This window comes from Bemisia tabaci, chromosome 6 (assembly GCF_918797505.1).
Source record: "Bemisia tabaci chromosome 6, PGI_BMITA_v3".
NCBI lineage: Eukaryota > Metazoa > Arthropoda > Insecta > Hemiptera > Aleyrodidae > Bemisia > Bemisia tabaci.
The window spans coordinates 33,860,513-33,882,231 of NC_092798.1; the positions used below are offsets into that span (position 1 = coordinate 33,860,513).

The following is a 21,719-nucleotide window of genomic DNA, read 5'->3' on the forward strand; positions in this document are numbered from 1 at the left end:
TTTTACTGCACCAAAAGGGGCCTCCCGTACAGTTCAAAATACACGGTACAAAGTACTGCCCGTGCGGGCAATATTTTGCAGTATTGGTAAATCCAATTTCACCACATTATACATCTCAACAGATGCTAATTTAATGGGGCAAATTTCGCCTAGTTGCCGTACTAAATATACTTCTTATCATTTCAGCTGTCATTATCCGCAGATTCTATTTTGAGTAAGGCAGTACTAACCCACTCCCACTCACTTATATCTAAAGAGTAATCCATACCAAGATTTACATCTAATTGTTTTTTTTCTAATATCATTAGTAGCATTATCCGTTGTGTTGTCCATTATTGTGTTATTATTCAATAAGTGTGTACACTTCTGTGTATTACTTAACCTTATTAATAGTGTGTGTGTAAGGTGAAATATTCAATATATTTCAATGTGGACTATCACTAGCCTAAGTGCTATCAAACCTAGATAGGCAGACAGATGAAAGAGCCAAGAATTTTAAAAAACTTTTTAAGTTGGTGATTGTTACTGCGACGAGAGGCGGCGATCAGCCCGAAGTGAGCTCACCAGTGGGGGGGGGGGGGGGGGAGGGCTCAAATGGTAGATGGTAGCTTACCCGCAGTGCGGCGGCTGGTGGCAGTAGGTGGCGGGGGGTAGCGGGAGCAGTGAAAAAGAACACAATGAGTAGTGGCAGCACGTCTATGTATAATAATCCAATCCACCGTAGTTGCACAATCAACGTAATGCACGCGTCACGATGACGAGTACAGTCTAACAAGAATGTCAACACTAAAGTCTACAATAATGTCACTATAAAGGCTATACTAAGTAACGAGGAGTAAGTGGTACACGAAAGTCTAGCGAGAATTTACAATAACAGGAGTCCACAACGAGACGGCGAGAGTCTACAATAAGGTCCCAAAAAAGGCTATGATTGAGTAACGAGGGATACGCACTGAGAAAAAACTATGGTTTATAAACCTATTAGAGGTAAATATGGAACACCTATAATAGTCGTAAATAAACTAATGATTCTCGGTCTGTGAACCATACTAAGGTCTCTGTACCTAATTAAGGTACCCCGTACCATAACTAAGGTATATGTGCTATTATTATATGTAGAGGTACTACTATTAGTGGTGTTCCATATTTACCTCTAATAGGTTTATAAGCCATAGTTTTTTCTCAGTGCGGGGCGAGCAATATTCACACGGAAGTCTCACGATAGTTCACAATAGCGAGAGTCTACATCGAAACATCGAGAATCTACAATAAAGTCCCGATAATGGGCCTGTTGCAAACTTTTGCTAGAGCAAAAATAAGAGTTGTTTCTTGTAGATAATGCCTCAAAAATCACGATGAGCGCATCGGCAAAGTCTGAAATGCACTCATAACTTCACAATCTGCGTAAGAAATTTGCGTTTTTTTAAGCTTCCCGCTTCAAAAACGATACTACGGCGTAGGTGAACATTTTGTTAGAGGAGTCGCTCCATCGTCGGCGATATTCATCATGGCCGACGCTTGCACGCAGTTCCGCGCGTAATTCAAGGAGAGTTCAAGGTCAATCCATTCGGGCGTGGAAAATATGAACGTTAACACACCGATTATTATCTGGTCTAATCCAGTTCAGGTGTTATCTCGTCCCATCAAACGTGATTTGGCGGATTGGCGTCGGCTATGATGATTATTGCCGACGATGGAACGACTCCTCTTACAAAATGTTCACCTGTGCCGTAGTATCGTTTTTGAAGCGGGAAGCTCAAAAAACCGCAAATTTCTTACGCAGATTGTGAAGTTATGAGTGCATTTCACAGTTTGCCGATGCGCTCATCGTGATTTTTGAGGCATTATCTATAAGAAACAACTCTTAGTTTTGCTCTAGCAAAAGTTTGCAACAGGCCCATAGGAGTCCACAACGAGACGGCGAGAGTCTACAATAAAGTCCCGATAAAGGCGATAATTGAGTAACAAGGAATGTGGGGCGGACAATGTTCTCGCACGGAGGGCTTCCGAACTGGGGGCTTATGCGCGATGTCGCGGGGATGCAGGCCATACACCGGTTAGGAAGACACTAACTGGCCGCGGGCAAAATCGGGGGAAAGCTCGCCAATTTTCCTCAGTTCATTCGCCCCGAATTTCCCGCGATCAGCAGTTAGGTCCCGGCTTCAGCTTAGTCGCAGCCTGATTGCCGAACCGGGCCCCGGAAGAAGCTCGAGGTGCGAGCCTCGGCAGCCCCGGCGCTCGGTCTGGCGATCATGCCGCCGCTGCAGTTGTCCCAGCCGGACGTGACGTCATGGGGCCAGCGGCCCCGCTGCACCGCGCACAGGCCTTGGTTTAACGTCGCGATCTGGGGTCCCCGGCCAGGTCCAAGGGCTATTTTAGGCGTCACCCTTTTGTCCCTTTGGGTGCCTTGTCTCGTCACATTACAAAATACGCTTCTGTGTAGAAGAGATCAGTATAGATCCGAGGTTGAGCATCGGTGGATAGCGGACCTTCAAATGCAACACTGGTTCCCCGTATATCGTCGAATGTTTTTAAAAAAGTACCAGACTAGGTCAAAGGTTAACATGTATAAATTTTAAGAAAACTCACTAGTCAGAGAATTTTAACAAGCCGACGCGTTTCGACCCGTAAGGTCATCATTAGGGACGCGACTCCTCTCTGATTCTTTGATGCAACTCGTATTTTCCCATATTACTCGTGACTTATCTGTTTCATTGAAACTATGTGATTAAAAAACGAAAAATTCTCCCAAATGTTTGTCCATCGATACAGGTCGTGAACATGAACGACTTCCTTTTGCACTACACTGAGAAAAAACTATGGCTTATAAACCTATTAGTGGTAAATATGGAACACCACTAATAGTAGTACCTCTACATATAATAATAGCACATATACCTTAGTTATGGTAAATATACCTTACACCACCACTAGTACCTCTACCATATAGTATGATAGCACGTAGTAAGGTTTCTGTACCTTAATTAGGTACAGAGACCTTAGTATGGTTCACAGACCGAGAATCATTAGTTTATTTACGACTATTATAGGTGTTCCATATTTACCTCTAATAGGTTTATAAACCATAGTTTTTTCTCAGTGTAGTACACCGCACCAGTCGCCATGGATGACCAGTCATCCATGATAGCATACTCTGAGTGTTATAACGATCTTTCCAACGACTAGGTTATTAGGGTGGTCTTTAAACCATTTTTTCCTCGAATGATGTGAGAGTAGATACTCCTCCTCCAGCGCTTCCAAAATTCTTGGGTCATGAGTTCAACCGCGTCCAGCTACTCCTCCTCCAGCGCTTCCAAAATTCTTGGGTCATGAGCTCTACCAGCGTCCAATGCTGGACGCGGTTGAACTCCCTAGGGTCCATGGCCGGCTGAGCGATGCAAGGCAGGGGTCACCCAGTCCAAAAATGGTCCGGACCAACGGATTCAGATCATTCGGGTCGGACGAACGGGACGACAGGGGGCGCGAATTCAGAATCGCTTCGACACTGCAACAGAGTACCCATTGTAAAATTTATTGTGATTTTACTTATTTAAAGTACTTATTAAAAAATGTACTGTAATCTTGTTTTTTGTTGAAGTACTTGTTGTAAAATTTACTGTAATTCTGCTTATTTGAAGTATTTGTTGTGAAATTTACTGTAATTTTGCTCATTTGAAGTTCAAGTTCACTGAGAAAAAACTATGGCTTATAAACCTATTAGAGGTAAATATGGAACACCACTAATAGTAGTACCTCTACATATAATAATAGCACATATACCTTAGTTATGGTACGGGGTACCTTAATTAGGTACAGAGACCTTAGTATGGTTCACAGACCGAGAATCATTAGTTTATTTACGACTATTATAGGTGTTCCATATTTACCTCTAATAGGTTTATAAACCATAGTTTTTTCTCAGTGTTGATTATGTACTGTAATTTCACTTATATTCTTCTGTAAAGCTTCACCAACCGAGGGGGCGGGGCTGTTGAAGTAATTGTAGGGAATTTTTCATTCTTGCGGGATTTTTTGTTTTTCCCTTTTCCCCTCTTATTGTTCACTCTGACAACCCCCCACCCCCCGCTTGTGTGCGACTCTTCATTCGGAGTAGTTTTCATGTATGTCCGTTTTGCTTTGTAAAGTTCATGAATAAATTTATCTCGGGGCCGGTGGGACTCTTCCTCACTATTAACTGCGATTTTTCATTTCATTCTGGTCTCCGATTCCAATAAAAAGAATGCAGATATTCATTTCCTTCATGGTATAATAACATTTTATGTAGAAATTTCACTCGAGTATTTGATCATTTGTTTTATTAGTATTTTAATTTTTTGCTTTTATATTTCATTTTTTTGCAAATAGTACACATTAACAAAAGGATGTGATAACATGGTATTTACTTTTCGACTTAATGAAAAAATTAAACACTAAGAAGTGGCCCGAACTGTATGTAACAAGGTGGAGAACTTATTTGGAGAACTTTAAACTTATTTTAACTCTTTTCAACTTATTTGGTCGATTTTCAAAGAATACTACAGGAATTAATGAAAGAGAAAAAGTGAGTTTTCTTATTTCTTTATTAACTATGATGACAAGGGAAATACTAGTTATTGCGACAAAGTTGAAACTTCTTTGAAGTATCATTAGAAAAGAAGGTTCTTCAACCATCCCGAAAAACAATTTTAAAAAAAATTGAAAGCCGAAATTATAAAAAATAATTTTAGGGTGGAAAAATAGGGGTGAACTTTTTGAAAATTAGTTGGCCACGGCATTTATAGGGGACAGAGGTATAACTGCTATCTTCATTAATTGAGTAAGCCTAAAATTACGCGAGATCCGATATTGATTGGTACACACTTAACTTAAATTGCTTGAAATTTTTAATGGCGGCACTGCCCTACAGTGTGTACACCTTGATAATGAGTGTAAAATGTGGAGTGCGGCAAAGTTAGCGAAGTTTGAGGTCTAAGAAAGATTCGCGCGAAACAGATTCTCAATCAGTAAATAAGGTTTCTGTTCAATCACGGCAGTTATTGCCACAAGCAACAGAGGCAAACCAAAGACAATTATTTCAGTCCTTCAAGTATGATAAAATAACGATAAGATAACGAAATCAACACTAAAATTTGTCTCTTTATTTTTCCCTATTATTTCCATTATACCTTGGAAAAAAACACATTGGATCTTGAGTCCAGACTCTTGAAAACATTGACAAGAAAAAATACTCTTGATTCAATTGGATTTTTGCTTGAATCGAAACGAAATCCGCTGAAATTAAGAGGCTTGGTTCTTGATTTAAGCTAGATTCTGATTTGATAGAGTACTTTTTCTTGTCGATGTTTTTAAGAGTCTTGACTCTAGATCCAATGTGTTTTTTTTCCATTGTATGTGCAGTAGAGGTAAGCTTTTATTGCACCATCATCTATGAAATGATCAGGAACAATGCTTCTCGTAAAATGAATGAAATCAGGACATTCAGCGATTTAATTATCCCCAGAGGCTTCGAAGTCATCGGAGTCCTCACAGTCCTCCAAATCAGACGATAGGTTGTGGCATAGGGTGACTTCTGGATAAAGACCGGTTAGGTACAGCTCACTGGGGGTTTTATTATTAGCAGTTTTCAATTTATGGTGGTTCCACTGATCTTTGAAAACACCAAGACTTCTCTACATCAGAGGTAGAAAAACATATGCAATAGCTCGAACGAAAGTCCTCTATTTTCAACTGCTCGTTGTTGGAGGAGAGATTCCCTCGCAGAATTCCCCCGCCGACGATCAGCAGGCCAAAGCTGGCCAAGTCTCGTACCAATCATGATCAGTAACGACCAGACTTGAATGAAAAGCTGTGACATTCTTCTTTACATGTTGTTTAGAGGGGCAAGAACCAACACAGAACAATAATGCACAGTAGATTTTTATTCAAATTCATAACTTAGAATTACAGGTCAATCACAAGTTACAAAATTCTAATTTAAGCATACTTTACAAACCACCTTAAATACACGTTTGAGGACAACTCCCCAAGTACAGTGGAATTTCTTAGTTTTTCTGTGAATATTTTTTTGTAACCCGCGTTAAAGTCACTGAGCAGCATGACTAAATACCTCCACTATTCATCGCAATTGTAGCAAACGAGCATCTTAATATGGTTGAATGACCTAGATTCTGAGGCATCCATATTGCCAACCTCTATCAAATTGTGAGAACCGCCCAATTCTTGTCAAGCACGATTTATAGAATGATGGATCTATGATGGCCAAAACTGAACTGGTTATGTAAGCAACTCATGGCATAATCGCGCAACGTTAGTTTCATTTTTTACTTGATGTTAGAAGAAGTATTGTTTAAAACTCTTAACATAATAAAACCAGACCGGAAAGGAAACACTATGTAGCATCCTCTGAAGTAAAATCTGCGAAAGACCCAGTTCATCCATATTTATTTTTTTTCGGCATCATCGTTCCTCTTTTATGCCATACGCAAAATTCCGGACACTTTATATGTTTTAATTTTTTAAGGATCTTTTTCTATTTGTGATCTAAGGATATTCAAGAAATTTTCAACGCTGCACGAGCCCTGTAATTATTTGCACTGTTTTCGTTGCTTTTATCATGCACGGAGTAAAAAACCTCGTGCGTGGGACCCGAAGTTTAGGTCATGTGGATCTCTGAAGTTTTCAGATTGAGCATGTGAACACTTCAGGTCTAGCTGCTGAGGCTCGGATCACACACCTGAAACTTCAGTTTTTTCTTATGAAGAACTGCAGATGTAAGAACCGAAGTTTTTCGGTTGAGAGAACCGAAGTACTTCAGATGTAAGAACTGAAGTTTCAGACGTGTGATCCGAACCTCGACAGCTAGACCTAATGTGTTCAGATGCTCAATCTGAAAACTTCAGAGATCCATATGATCTAATCTTCGGGTTCCACGCACGAGGTTTTTTTCTCCGTGTGGAGATTCCTTTTATTTCCCCACTGGTCAACTAAATCAGCCTTTTACAACTACTTGATTATGAATTTATTCTGGACTATTTTCAGAAATCCTTCGAGTCAATATTGAATGTGTGTCATTTCGTTTTCCCGCGCCTACAGGGTTATTCCGAAGTCACGCACCACTGGCCTTAACTTTAGCTCTAATCAAGGTACCGACTTGCGGTTTATGAAATTTTTCCTCATATCGAGGGGAAAACTTTTTTTTAGGTACTTTCCAGTTTTTTACCCCCCGGTGGGGGAGGGGGGGGGGGGCAACTCTAAAATTCAAATGGCCGGCCCCCTCACGGCCAGTGGTGCATGACTTTTGAATAACCCTGTATACTAACAGATTCAAGCCTGTCAACAAGAAGCTTGTAGGAAGTAATCGCTATCGAACTTGGATCGATAGGCTATCTTGCCATTGGTCCGACCGGAGTCTATATACCTTGCAGTCTCTGCTCAGAGACAACTAGATCGCATTTAACGGAAGGGAATCAGCCTGATCATATTGTTGTTTTCCAAGTCTTTGAAATCCTTCTTTCTTTTAAGTATTATTGAATACTTGGACAGGAAAAAATAGTACACGATCGTTTTGCTTTGGAATCGTTAGTTATTTGATGGAAAAACTGAAACTACCCGTCACTCTTAGCATATATTTCAGACGCATGATTTTGACTACACTAATGGAACAATGGACATTACTCATGTCATACATAATGATCGACGGATAAGAAAACATCAAAATGGAGTAATCCTATTGATTGATACCGGCGTTTGTCAAAAACCAAAGGCGAAACCGATAGACTAACTTAAAGGGTTTCGCTCAAGTTGCCGTCTCTAATTTTACTTCCCGTCTTTGTCCATCGCAACTACCTGCTTTCACCGAGAGGATAGTTTTATTTCCTTCCTTTGTCTATTGTTTTGTCTATAAATTTCAACAACCAGCGTGCTGGTCCCTTTCTGTTAGATGCGATCCGAATGACTTCTGCCCTAGAGGACCTTTATAGATAGAGTATGGCCACTGAAGGTTCACTAAGGAGGCCCTAATGGAGCTCCTAGGATCCTGAAAAATAGCGGACGTCACACGCGGACATAATTAGTTTTGCAAGGAGTACGAAGGTTTACATTTTTACCCAGTTTCAATCGAATGTTGTGCATTATATTTGGAAACGCCTTTTTAACTTGAACATCTATAGCCGGGTTGGTTATAGGTGGAGCAGGTGACAGTCGTCAAAGCTTCCAACATCCCTTTCTCACCCGCTCTCACCTAGAGTCGCCGCCATTGTAGCTCCACGGAGCCCAGTGTTCATACTCTCCCGAGAAAGGTACTCGTTCTCTTCGCAGTGCTGCCGTTTCCTGGAATTAATTCAGAGTTTCGCAAATTTGCACGGAATCCTCGGAATTTTCTGCTACACGGAGAAAATTAAATCGTTGATTTAACAATTCAATTGCTAAAAAAAAGTGACTGCAAAGTTTCAATGTAGATTTTACAACACAAAAATGTTTTTTTAACCATCCCCGTGGGTAAATTAGCTTACAATAGTGGTCAAAGTTGTATTTCGTTGTTGTAATATCTACGTTGAGACGTTGCAGTCACTTTTTTCAGCAATTGAATTATTAAATCAGCATTTTAATTTTATCCGTGCATATTTGCGGAATTTCCTTGGAATCTCCGTTTTTTTTTACCGGTGTGGCCGATTATTCGATCAAATCGAATGATTTTTGGTTCAAACATGACGATCTCTCGAACTCCACCCGTGCATATGTAGGAATCTTTCTCCGGAACTTGCGAAAAACGGAAATTTTGGATATCTGAATTATTTCCGGGAACTCCGGCCTCTCCGGTACAATTTGATGGCAGCACCGCTTTTTCCTCCGGGGGATACCCAAGCCCCGTCCGCCGTGACCTCGAGCGACGCCTAGTTTTGCGAAGACGCGCATCAAGCGCGGAGCGTGTGGGACGTTCGTTAGGAGGAGGACGAGCTGGTGATCTGGCGCTCGTGGTCGTGCGTGTGGACGCTGTGGTCCTCGGTCGTCATCGAGAGGTCCTGGGCTACGTCTTCGTCTCCGTCGTCCGGTTCCTCCGGGCGAGCGGACCGGGGTCCGGGGGCCGCCCGCAGTCGGCCCCTGTCTCGCGCGCCGCCTCGCACTTCCCGTAGTCGCCGCTCCGGTGCTTCTCGCTCGGGGGGCCCGAAGGCGATATCGACATGTTTTCTGGTTGGACGTCGTCCTCGTGACTGTTTAGACAACCGAACCAAGATTTCAAGTTAGTTTCAGCTTTAAGTATCTATATAAAATGGATTGCATTTTGCAAACAGGAACCACTAGCATTGCAATGTTGCTAAGATTGTGCAACCTCTTTTGTCTTGGAGGAAAAACCCGATTATCCATTGATAGTTTCTATTTTAAACTTTTACGTAAGAATCAACAGTCAAATCGCAAATTCCTCACACATGCAACATCTCCATTGTCCAACAGTAATCGGAGATTAAACGCGGCCCGATTTTGAGCGTAATCGATCCTCTGTCTTTATTGGACGACTTAAGTTTTGGTCGCTTGCAAACGGAATATAAACAATAAGTGCCAACTTAGCTGATAGTACTAACTGTAACTCATCTTATTAACGTCCAGGGTATTAGTATGAAAGATAATGACGGGGATGCCTTCGTATCAAACAGAAATGATGATCATCTCCAACAAAAATGATGCTTATATAATGTTTCCCATACCTCAGGGCGGTTGGTGATTTCATCGTGTAGTTATTGTTCCTAGAAGGGCTGCTCTCAAGATACGATAGATAGTTCGCTTCGTCCTAAAATCGTAAAGAGGAGACATGTTAGTGAGATCAGCCAAAACTTCCTTTAATTTTTGATCAATCATAACTTGTATCTTTTGGGCCTGCTGTTGCTGATATGTTTGCTGATTTTCACGGCAACGTGACACTGTAAGACAGTCTCTTAATGTACAGAATCATGTTTCGATGGTTTTCTGTTTTTTTGTCACGTTTTTGTTGCTTCCCATCAATAATTTTCTCTGAATTATTTTTACAAGTTACTGAAAATATGCCAAGCAGGGCCCAAATGTTTACGAAGAGGTACGTTGTGAAAAGGCACACAGATATAAAAGGTGTGCTCTGGCTGGTGGCATTGCTGGGATCCTACATTTGGCATTCATCCTTCAATGTTTTGGACTTTAGAATCCTTTTGGATTTTTAGAGTCTTATAATAAAATCTTTCTCCGTCCTTATTTTACAAATGCATTTTTTCTCGGGCCTCTTACGTTTTTAGTAATTTTTATGTTTACTGTTCGCTTTTTTCGTTAATTTAAGTCGACTCTGGGAATTTTTGTGAACCAGAAACACTTGACATTCTGGCGTGTCGCTCATGAACCTTAAAAGTACCCTGTCCTGTCAATCGAATTATCTGAATGGGTCACGAAGCATCACGAATAGATCGGAGAAGCTGGCGGGGTTATAACTCTCAACTGGACCGAACAATTATGGTCGCAAGTTGCAGGTCTCTTCCTATGGAGGTACAACTTTCAGACCTCTTCCCTTTTTCACAATGTGGGATTTACGTCCAGAAATGACGCGAGCCAATGAGAAAAAGGGAGTCGGGAATGAGCAAGATGACCGGCAAGGGCCGGTTGGCGCAAGAGAAGGGTTACAGGTGCCCTAGCCAAGTTACCGAAAGTTTCATTTTCTCGGTCTTCAATTTTCCGTGCCAGAGAAAAATTCTGTTCAAAGAATTAAGACAAAAAATGATCTCTGACACATATACCATGCTTCACGCTCATATTGCAAGTCAATCTTCGCAGCATGCATCCCAAAGATTTTCAAAGGGTGGGATTCGCACCTTCCTCAACTTCTGCTTGATCCATACAGATGCCATTACATTCCACCTTTCTTTTTTTCTTTGTTAATTTAGTCAGAGTTCAGCTATACTCAACGAATCCCATGGTTTTAATACCATCGGTTATGTGAATCTCATGTGCCAGTTCGGATCAGCGTGAATTCAGCACTCACTTGGGCTCAAATGCCAGCTTCTCAACAATACCCATTACGTGCACCTGAAGAATGATCTCTTAATTCTTGAACCAATGCGCCGCATTCGTTCTACCAAGACATTATCGCCGCATGTTGATCCGGTACCGAAGATGGTATCTCAAGTATGGGATCTCAAATATGAGAGTTTACTTACTTACTTAGCGAGCAACGTACGCTGGAAAAAAAAAAAACAAATTTGATCTAGAGTCCAGACTCTTAAAAACATCGACAAGAAAAAATACCCTTGATTCAATCAGATTTAAGCTTAAATTGTAAACCAAGCCTCCTAATTTGAGCGGAGTTCCTTTTGATTTAAGCTTAAATCTGATTGAATCAAGAGTCCTTTTTTTCTTGTCAATGTTTTCAAGAGTCTAGACTCTAAATCCAATGTGTTTTTTTTTTTCCCAGTGTAATAGCGATGGGTTATCCAGCCGCTAAAATAGAGGAATTCTATCAAAATCGAAGGTAATATGAATACTACTAAGGACCACTAAAATCCCTCGTAAATGTGTTTCTCCAAACTGTAATTTTTTACGCCAATTTTTCAGTACTGAATGTGCACGATCCTTTCATGTGTGTGACTTGTGAAACGGCGTGTGTTAGTGACCGCTTAGTTCAATGACGCGACTCACCGGGCAAGGCTCTGCGTCTTCAAGGTGAGTACACTAACTTGATATATTTACCTGAGCACTGGTGTTGTGAGAGTCGTAAAGTCTTGGACTTTTGATTATCGGCGAGCTGTCGTCCGATTGAGCATCTCTGGAAAAACAAAAATCGAAGAAAGACTTCAAGACCTTGAGGAGACAAACGATGGGACTATTGAGACAGTTCGATTCAACTTTTCATACAATTTGATCTGACTAGCAGTTTGGGAAACATGATCTCAAAAGCAAATTGCGTTTTAGGCCGAATTTTAAATAGTTTTCTTCAGAAATGGCCATTTTAGTCGTAAGCAGTTTTTGTCGTGGAAAAGCACAGTAAGTAATGTCTTTGCTTCAACGTGTAGCCCAAAACTACGCACGATATATTTGTATGTCTTTGTGGAAGACCATCAACCGCTAAAATTTTCATTAAAATTGTATTTAGTATTGAAATTATGCAAATACATTTTTATATCCAGCGAATAAATGTAATTGATTCTCCATTTATTGTTTGTTAATCGGCCCTGCTAAAGAGGGGCAACATGTATCATCAAATATAAATGTTAATGTGTGCTGTAACTTGCAAAACTACGTTGTTCGCAGTCAAAAATTGCATCTTTCAATTAAGATCATGCATCATGCAGCTTATAGTAAAGAGCATTAAGCTGTGAAAGTGATGTTAAAATGGAAAAGCACCCCCCTAAGTTCCCCTCGACTTCTCATGCCAGTCCATTTTTCCTAGAACCTCTACCTCGCCGTTTTTTTCTCGGCTGGATAAATGTTTTATTCCCGTTGTAACCCAGCCATATTTTCATCAAAGCATCTTACATTGATTAGCGTCCAGTCGCGCCTCCTTTTTCTGTTTTTCACTCGAAATTTTGCTTGATTTTTTCTTCCTTCAGACGAAAGAAACATTTATTTCCACGCTAAAAAAGCGCACGGCGTCACTCCTCCTGCGATTGTCATTTTCCAGATGACGTGCTCGGCAATGTTACACGTCTAGGTAACCGAGTCACTCGTTAAGGTAACTGTGCCACGCGCACAGGTACCTATGCTACAATTGCCACACGCACAGGATACCTATGCGCGTAGCATAGTTACCTCAACGAGTGACTCGGTTACCTAGACGTGTAACATGGCCCAGCAGGTCGTCTGGAAAATGACAACCGCGAAGGGAGTGACACCGTGCGCTTTTTTCTTGCCTGCAGTCTTAGTCTTAAAAGCTCTTTACGTAAAGAGTCAAGGAATATCTTATGTCTATAAGAGGGAGAGGGTCATTAGTATTACAACTATTACAATCACACAAAAGCCATGCACATTTTTTGAGCAAAAATTTTGGATTCATCTCCAATCAGGCGTTTCGCTCTGAAGCTTACATTCATGCGTGAACATGCGCAGCTAACTAAGGATGACCGTGAACATGTTAACTGATCAAACCGTATTTTTAATTATCGACTAGCACGGAGAATCAAGTCAAATTATTATTCTTCTCGTGCATTTGAATGCCTCTACAGCTGAAAGAACTTGAGCATCACTAGGTTCGCGCGAGTGTCATTGAACCAATCACTCATGCTATTTCATGGTGGTTTGGAATCAGTGCCTAGGCTGATTATGATGTATAGTACAATTCATGATCTTCGATTTTCTTTTTTTTGTAGTTTATGATTTAGTTTTGAGTATTTAAGCACAGAAATTTATCAAATTTTTATTATATATCATCGTATAGCCTGTACGGCGTACAAGCTGAAACTTCTTAGCTCGTGCCATCCATCTAGTTGCCGGGGTGAAGCAAATTTTATCATTTCTAAGGATATGTATCAAAGCAAGTTTGCCTACGTACAAAAATTAACCTAGCGAATACCTAAGCTCAGCCAATACCTAATGTAACAAACTCGCAAGTTTGAGACCATTATCTTACATTATTGTATACAAATTATTGCATTATTGCAAATGCGGTTAGGGGTATTCTTTTAGTTTCAGCTTGTTTTTTAAGAAAAGTAATTGAAATGAATATGCTCGGTTGAAAACCGATGTACTTTCCGTTTGTTTTATACAAATTGCGTGCGGTTCTTATTACCTTTATGTTTTAGCGTCTAAATAATTTATATTTTAGTTAATCACCTAAACAGTGATCCATGTGATGGTCTCAAAGTTTCTTAATACTTCGATTTACAGAAAGCCGACTCAAACTTTTTTCCCTTCTCTGCAAACTTCGCTGCCTAATATGAGTTTCTGCTCAGACCCGCTCTCACTTATTATAATCGACCGAATGAGGTACTTTTATTGAGGTATAATTTATTTTATGTGAAAACGTAATTTGTTCTGGACAAAACTTGAAAAACGACTGAAGGTTTATTTGCATAAAAGGTAAAAAGAACTTCTCGGGTACTGTTGGCCTTGCTACAAAATCATGCACGTTAATATTTTCGTCTTTTACACTGTTCCTTGGAAGTCGGTGCGATGTTGAAATCAATCAGCTCCACAACTAAATCCTGTTGCCGTTTGGAAACAGATCCCATCATTGTAAATCTAAATGGGATAATTTCAAATATCTTGAGCATGATTAATGGATTATTCCCTCTGCGCAATGTAATTTTTCTTGATTTATAAAAATATATCATAATGATTTGTGTAAATGTTTCAACGGTCGGGGTTTAACGGAAGTTTCAAGTTGAATGTTCGTGTAATTGTAGAGAATGCATGTAGCAAAAAGTACCTTTCACAGAGAAAATCCTAGAGCTGTGCCAATTTCTTTGGCTACGTGAATCGTTTCCTAAAATTCGATACTCTGAATTTAATTGGCTTACTTGAAATAGGACATCTTCTAAAACCCTGGCTTCATCGAAAGAGACTATCAAAAGTGAAGAATCTTACCGGCAGCTGTAGAAAGCGAGTATGACGACTGACGCATAATCTAGTTTCCTCAAGAAATCGGCCATGCAGTATTTTTCTCTCTCTCTCTAAGTGTAATTGGATCGCCTTACGCAGAAAGGAACCAAGTCGCATCAGCTATTGCCAAATTTAATCGGGCAATTTAAATTTTTCCATGAAAACGGATGTGCGCATTATGGTGCAAATTTCAGTGAATTTTCTGCATAGTAATTTCGTAAAATTATCTAAGGAATCCTCACAAACGTTCATATTGTGGAAAACAGAATTTCCCGGTTCAATTTGGCCCTAGCTGTTGATGATTGGCTCCTCTCTGCCAAACTCGTTCCAATAAATAATAATGCATTCCCTTTCTGATTAAAAAAATTATATTATTATTAACAATCATGTATTAAATATCCACCAAGACAATGTATCTCAAAGGGGCTCTGCCCTGGGAAAATATCTGGTGCCGGGCAATGTGAGTTTTTAACCGACCGAGAAACAGGCGAACATAAAAGGATTCTGATAATGGATTAGCTGAAGATATTATTTCATATCTACTTATTTAATTATTGACGGAGGGATTACTATTCATGGTGAGGCCGTCAAAGAGACACTAGACCCTCCACTGGCCTCCTGCGATAGGTGGGAGCTCATACTTTCGGAGATTCAACACTTCCTTATAGACAATTAGAAAGGAGCAATAGTCACCACTCATTTTCCGGCTGGTGGATGATGAGCTTTCGGTGACGTCATAAGACAAACGAATCACCCAAACTTCGGTTTGTCCACAAAACGAAACTGCTACCACGTTGTTAACCGTCAACCAGGTAGGTAGGTCCACAGTTGAATGTTGAAGTTGCGAAAGTTTAAGCTTCCACCATTGCCAAGATACCAGTGGAGTACTGGAAAAAAAAGTCACTTGGATCTGGAGTCCAGACTCTTGAAAACAATGACAAGAAAAAATACTCTTGATTCTATCGGATTTTTGCTTGAATCCAAAGGAGATCCGCTTAACTTTTAGAGGCTTGGCCTTCGATTTAAGCAAAAATCCGATTGAATCGAGAGTATTTTTTCTTGTCAATGTTTTCAAGAGTCTGGACTAGAGATCCAAGCTACCAAGCTACTTTCCCTTCCAGTGTAGGGTCTCCTAGAGTACCTGTATAGCGAGAGTATAGACAGATGCGAAACTCCGAAAATCCCTGGCCTTCACCGATGTCTGCGCGAATAAAGTTAGGGTCCAGAAATGCAGCCAACCTATGAATTTCAATTATCCAGAGCGCTTTACTAATACAATTGTTACGAATAACCATCGTTTATAAAACTCGTATTTGACTTACTTTTTGCATAAATTTACTCATTTTTGCGGAAGAACGCTCATTTATGTACATTCTTAGCCATCTCGGTTAGAATTGGAATCTGCACTGGAAAAAAAAGAATCTTAAATTTGCCGCCAAGAAGTATTTCTTCTTAAATCAAGAATTTTGCTGGTTAATATAAGCTACTTTTTTGCTTAACCCAAGCATTATTTTTCTTGAATCAAGAAAAAGTCAGCTTGAAGCAAGATAATGAAAATTCTTGGCGGCAAATTCAAGAATTATCATGCTTGATCCAAGGTACTTTTTTTTTTCAGTGTGTAGACTGGCAGTGAAATTTTGTGCGTTAGAAGCTGGTTAGAAGGTTGGCTGCACTTTTGGGCCCTAAGCCCTCCATGAAGCGATCTGTCCATACTCTCGCCATATGGGCACTCTAGGGTCTCCTGTCACAGGGCCGTCATAATACGATTACATCCGTGAAAGGCACTCTAGATCCAAAAGCAACATGAAGGAAGCAGGCGAAGCAGGTTCTACAGAGCATCTAGCAACTGGCGAAGAGCGTATAGCTCCTACATTCGGGCTTGGGCCGGCTAGCGCGAGCGGCCTGAGGGCGGGTGTGCTTACGGGTGGGATGGAGTGGGTGATGGGATGGGGTCATACTTTCGCGGGCGGCCGCGGGACACGTGCCGTCGCTTGACAAACTCAGCATCGTCCACCATCCAGAAGGAGCCGAAGTCATCCTCATACCGTACAAAACACTTGTGGAGCGAGAGGTTGGTGCGGATCGCGTTCTGTACACACACATTGTCAACAAACAAACACAGGTGTTGAGGCCAACCACAAACATGAGAGATAGTCAGATAGCAAGTCGGTGTGAGAGTGATAGCAAAGTGCAGGTCTCTTCGGTCCACCCTCCTTCGACCAACCGGCATTCGAATCGTCGGCCGTTTCTGCTCGGGGACTAGGATCGGGTTCGGGGGGAAACTATACCCTCGGGGATGTCCAGCTTTACTTCGACGCTCCTCTGACGTAGAGTCCCTTTATACTGAGAGTCAAGACTATGTGAATCCATTTCTGATTGGTTCCCGTATTTTAGGCCTTCACAGTGTCACAAACGGGAATAAAGATTACAGTTTCACCGATTGCAAAGATTATAATCTGGAATGGACCGGGGAATTACGGGTTCATTAAGGAACAAACGGAATGAGGGAAGGAACGAAGAAAGGAATTCGAGAATGGACCGATCAAAGATTACGAAAAACGTTCAATCTCTGTAATCTTTATTCCCGTTTGTGACTCCATCAGGGGTGTTGTCTTGACTCTCAGTATAAAGGGACTCTACTCTGACGCAAGCACGTATCTTAATTTCAACGTGAGTCAGTGACGTGGCGTGCTTTGCGAGAAATCGATTGTTATGCCATTTAAACCTATGGAAAAGGATCGATAAACAGGGTGTTCGCAGCGAACACCTTAATAATCGATTCTTTACCGTAGGTTTAAATGGCAGAACAACCGATACATCGCAATTCACGCCACGCCACTGACGTGAGTCCTATCTTGCCGTGCTAGGGAATATACGCCGTATGAGCCTTCAGACGTTACCAGATTTCCTTTGACTAATCACGTGTTTTCGGGAAATTTTACAAATGTTTTCCGCCCAATTTCGTCATGTGGAAATCGAGATACGTCTACGCGTCAGAGGAGCGACGACTTATGATGCATATTCAGGTAGAGGACGCTGTACCTTAATACCCTAACATAACGGCGTCTCAATTGACATAGCGTTTATTTGCAAGCTTTTTTCGAAAAGCAAGACAATAAAAGCTGTTACTATATTTTCATGATGTCTGAGGTTTGATTAACTCTTCACGGATGATTCCTTAGCTCAAATTAAGACCTTCTCCCCCATTAAAAATGGATCCAATAATTTTATATCTACAAGCCACGGCGCACAGAATTTCAAAAAAAAATGTCGATCTTCTCAAATTCCTAAGGACCTATCAATTGCCGTGGAAAGCTTTGATCTTCACTGAACCTCTCTGAAATCGCAGTGGGGTAGCTTCACTCAAGTGTGATGTAATAACACATAGATTTTATCAGCAATCTGTGTGTTATTTATTTACTTATTTCTCTTCTTTAAAAATCACATTCGAGTGCCGTTTCTTTATTATTCGTGGATTAATATATCCACGAATAATAAAGACACATCTCATCACTCTAGCCCCACGCTATGTGGAAATGGGTCTGATCCTTAATGCATGACGTCTAGTCATCCACAGAATACGGCCATGTCATACTTTATTAAAACTACGACAGCATCTGATAATTTTTCACTAGTGGTTATATGGAGCGCTGAGGATTTACATTTCGTCAGCACATTTGAAGCTCGCGAGCAGTGCCTTAACGATTTTTAGGTCATTAATTGAAATTTTACATGAACTCCGAGGTTTTGAAAAGATTTCACGCAAATCTCGTATCTACTTAGTTTTCTTTTAACAGTGATAGCGTGGCTTGGCTTTAATTAGTACATTTCAAGTAACATGCACTGCGTGTTGCGGCGTCGAAGTTTCCCCCTCGTTTTATTTTTTGAATAATAACTAAGTAAGAGCTCCCTTTTGTCACTGTATATTGATGATCTGGGAAATATTCACTAAAATCTTCAAGAAATGAGCCGTCTGCGTTGTACTTTTAAGGCATTTAGTACTATGTAACTCAAATAATGCGAATATCGCTAACATAAGAACTATATTTTAGGTTAGTACTAGTGCCCAAACCGTTCAAGTTCCTGGTCCAAACATACGTTTCCGTTTCTCATTCACATTCTTCTTTCAATTACATTGTATCACATCGGCTTAAACTTCGCACAATTCTTTCTAGTCTGGAATAGCGCCGTAGTGAATTAGTACCAAATGATTCTAATTTTCGACTCCATCCCTCTGGATTAACTTTTCATATTTTAAATTCATGGTTGGACATTCCCTCTACACTATGCAACAGGGAATCAATTCTTCTGCTTTGTTTTGAAAAGAACGTATGTGCTATTAGTTTCTTATGCAAATAAGCCTTTTCATATGTAGATGATTCATATACGATCCACTTTTTAGTGAGTTCCACTTTTCAAATTGAAATCCTCATCGCCGAGGGGACCGGCGACGAATCGAGCGCGGTGGGGGAGGCTTTTCTAATCAGGTTGCCAAATTGCGCGGTAGACCATGGATAATATACATGGATTTAAATGGGGGAAGTTCTGAAATTTCAGCACTGTCTGGCAGCAATGTCTCCGACGGACGAGCCGACCGCAACTAGCTTTGCCCGTGAACAACGACGTGGTCAAACGGGTGGATTGAGTAACTACTTTCGATCCAAGAGCAAAGGGAAAAAAACAGAAAATCATACTCAGTAAACAATATGGATTCCATGCGTAAAGGATGCACGTCTACTGAAGTGTAAAGAAGAGAAGTAGAAGGGCCAAATACGGGTGTGTGACAGAGTGAGATAGAGGAGTCAAAACAGGGAGAATTCGAATGCGGGGTCAGAAAGGTGCCACCGAAAGAGTTGGGGGTTGCCTACCCAGGGAGGGAGCGTTGGGGCCGGCGTTTGTAAAACTCGACCTCGTCCACCGTCCAAACAGCACCCTTGACATTCTCGACGCGCATAAAGCACTTGTGCAGCGACAGATTGTGCCGCACTGCGTTCTATACATAAAATAAATCACTCATCATGGTTGCATCGGAAAATCATTCGTAGCTTCGCTGCCCGTCAACGGACAAAAGCATTTCAAATCTGTTTTATCATAAATTGACCCTCACCCCCTTTGTTTCTTTCTCAACGAGCTTGTGGCTCTGTGAAAGAGATATGTCCAAATTCTAATGAGCCCTGAAAGATGTACACCGTCAAAAATCGAAGAGTGGAATTCGATGACGGAATCCACACAGCACCCAAAAACCCTGAGTAACATGAATGCGAAGTAGAATTACACTGGAAAAAAAAAACACATTGGATCTAGAGTCCAGACTCTAGAAAACATTGACAAGAAAAGGAAATCCACTCAAATTAAGAGGCTGGGTTCTTGACTTAAGCTTAAATCTGATTGAATCAAGAGTATTTTTTCTTGTCGATATTTTTAAGAGTCTGGACTCTAGATCCAATGTGTTTTTTTTCCAGTGTAGCATCATCGAAGAGTGTCTCACTCCGCCAAATAAATAGATTCCGCTCTTTGATAGTGTAAGTCACTCAGTGAGGATATAAATTCCGCACTTTAATCAATCAGGGTTTTTAGGTGCCATACAGACTCCGGCGCAGAATTACACTCCAAAATGGGTAACGGTGTGTATAGGGACACAAGTACGTAATGATTCATTCTGAAAATCAGGCATCTTCCTTTTAATAGTGTAAATTCTCTTGAGCCGTGGTTGCAACAACGGAACATATTCATTTCCGGAAAACTCCTCGAACCGAATTTTATTGGCACTTAAGAATACTTAGGCTGAGTTCTCTCAAGTGCACTTACAGCCGGCGGAGCGCCTCTGATTAGCCGGCGGTGCTGTCTGGACCCATCGATGAATGTTGCGTCTCCGTATGCAAGTGCCTGCAAAATTCGGCCCCTTAACGTAGCAATTCGTATTCTTTCAGGGCTCATTTGAAATCGGGCACGTTGCTCTTAACGGTGTAAAGTCCTTAAAGCTGTTGAATGAGAATATATCAACTTCCGAGGAAGCTTTTGAACACAAACAGGAACCTGAACTTCTCAGCTCACCTGAAACTAGGTACATCCCTTCCTAACGACCATCGGTTCCGACTGAAGCGCCGCAAACCCCCTGCTTTCATCGGCTTCCTCAGTTTTTACATGTTACTTATTTCAGCTAGTGTATTTTTAAGCATTGAGTAGTCTATCTTCTCTTTATCTCTGTTCTTAGTAGCGATGACTAAGTCTTCGAATAAAATAATCATTCTGTAACTGGAGTTAGAACTCGTTCCCAAATAATAATTCTCTCTCTATTCGCGATACTTATCAAGTAGCTGAGGTTTCTTGAGGCGATCATAGTATTATTTCAAGCAGACCATTATTTTATGTCAAAATTGAATTTTTTTCTCATTCCAATGTAACTATCCCGAAAATAGGATTCAAATCTATGCCGAGACTTTATTTGTCTCAGAAATTTGATTTCCTGTAATAAGTGACTCGAATTTGCTGTCAAGAAAATTTCCTCCCGAATAACAAACAAAATCGCTTGGCTCGAGTAGGTTTCTGCCCGATACAAGCATATTTCTTTCCAGATCCAAGAAATTTTTTTTCCTTGCTGTCAATTGAAGAATGTGTATGCCTGAATCACGTCCTTTTTTTCTGTGTGTATGATTTTGGCTGAAATGTAGAACCTTATTTGGACTGAAAAATCTTCGCTTCTTGTAAGGAAAACAAAAACACAATGCAGGACTATTTTAAGTAGTTATTTTTTTAAAAAACTAGCAACTTCCACTTTTGAAAGTGAGAAGTGAAAGTGGTGAGTTTTTCCAATAACAATTACGTGTATCAAGCACTTTTATCGTTTGTTAAAATTACATCTTAATGCTGGATAATCTCAAAGTGATTTTTCAACTTTGTAAGAACGTCACAGTTATTTATGAATGGAATTTGCGGAAATGAAGCAATGAGTCAAGGTGACGAAGGAGATGAAATCTTATTAATGTAGCCAGCACTTTCCCTTCCCTCATAATGAAAGAAAGACCATAGGGCATCCATCGAGACATCCAAGAGAGAAGGTTAAAAAGTCTCTCTTAAAAGAAAACTGAAGCAACCTAACTAAGACCACTGGAGTCCATTGATGCCCCCAATGAAACGTTTGGATAATCGCTTCCCTCAGTTCTCATATATTC

General features: G+C 40.7%; 1 protein-coding gene and 1 long non-coding RNA gene across 4 annotated transcripts in view; one reads left to right on the plus strand and one right to left on the minus strand.

Annotated features, from left to right (window-relative positions):
* Positions 1-595: 595 nt before the first annotated feature.
* LOC140224804 (uncharacterized) lies at positions 596-4,195 on the plus strand. Its single transcript, XR_011900041.1, has 2 exons — positions 596-2,908; positions 2,970-4,195. It is a non-coding gene; the product is annotated as an uncharacterized lncRNA (long non-coding RNA).
* A 1,072-nt stretch (positions 4,196-5,267) lies between these two features.
* FoxP (forkhead box transcription factor P) overlaps positions 5,268-21,719 on the minus strand; it is a 116,863-nt gene continuing 100,411 nt past the window's right edge. Inside the window, exons 10-13 of one of the 3 annotated variants that reach the window (XM_072301272.1) lie at positions 16,506-16,636; positions 11,701-11,776; positions 9,702-9,784; positions 5,268-9,209 (exon numbers count right to left, since the gene is read on the minus strand). In XM_072301272.1, the coding sequence (XP_072157373.1) occupies positions 9,026-9,209; positions 9,702-9,784; positions 11,701-11,776; positions 16,506-16,636 (474 nt within the window). In that variant the 3' untranslated portion in view covers positions 5,268-9,025. Of the gene's footprint in view, positions 9,210-9,701; positions 9,785-11,700; positions 11,777-16,469; positions 16,637-19,415; positions 19,541-21,719 lie in introns of all 3 variants that reach the window. The other 2 variants (XM_019060004.2, XM_019060005.2) reach the window with 2 other exon arrangements.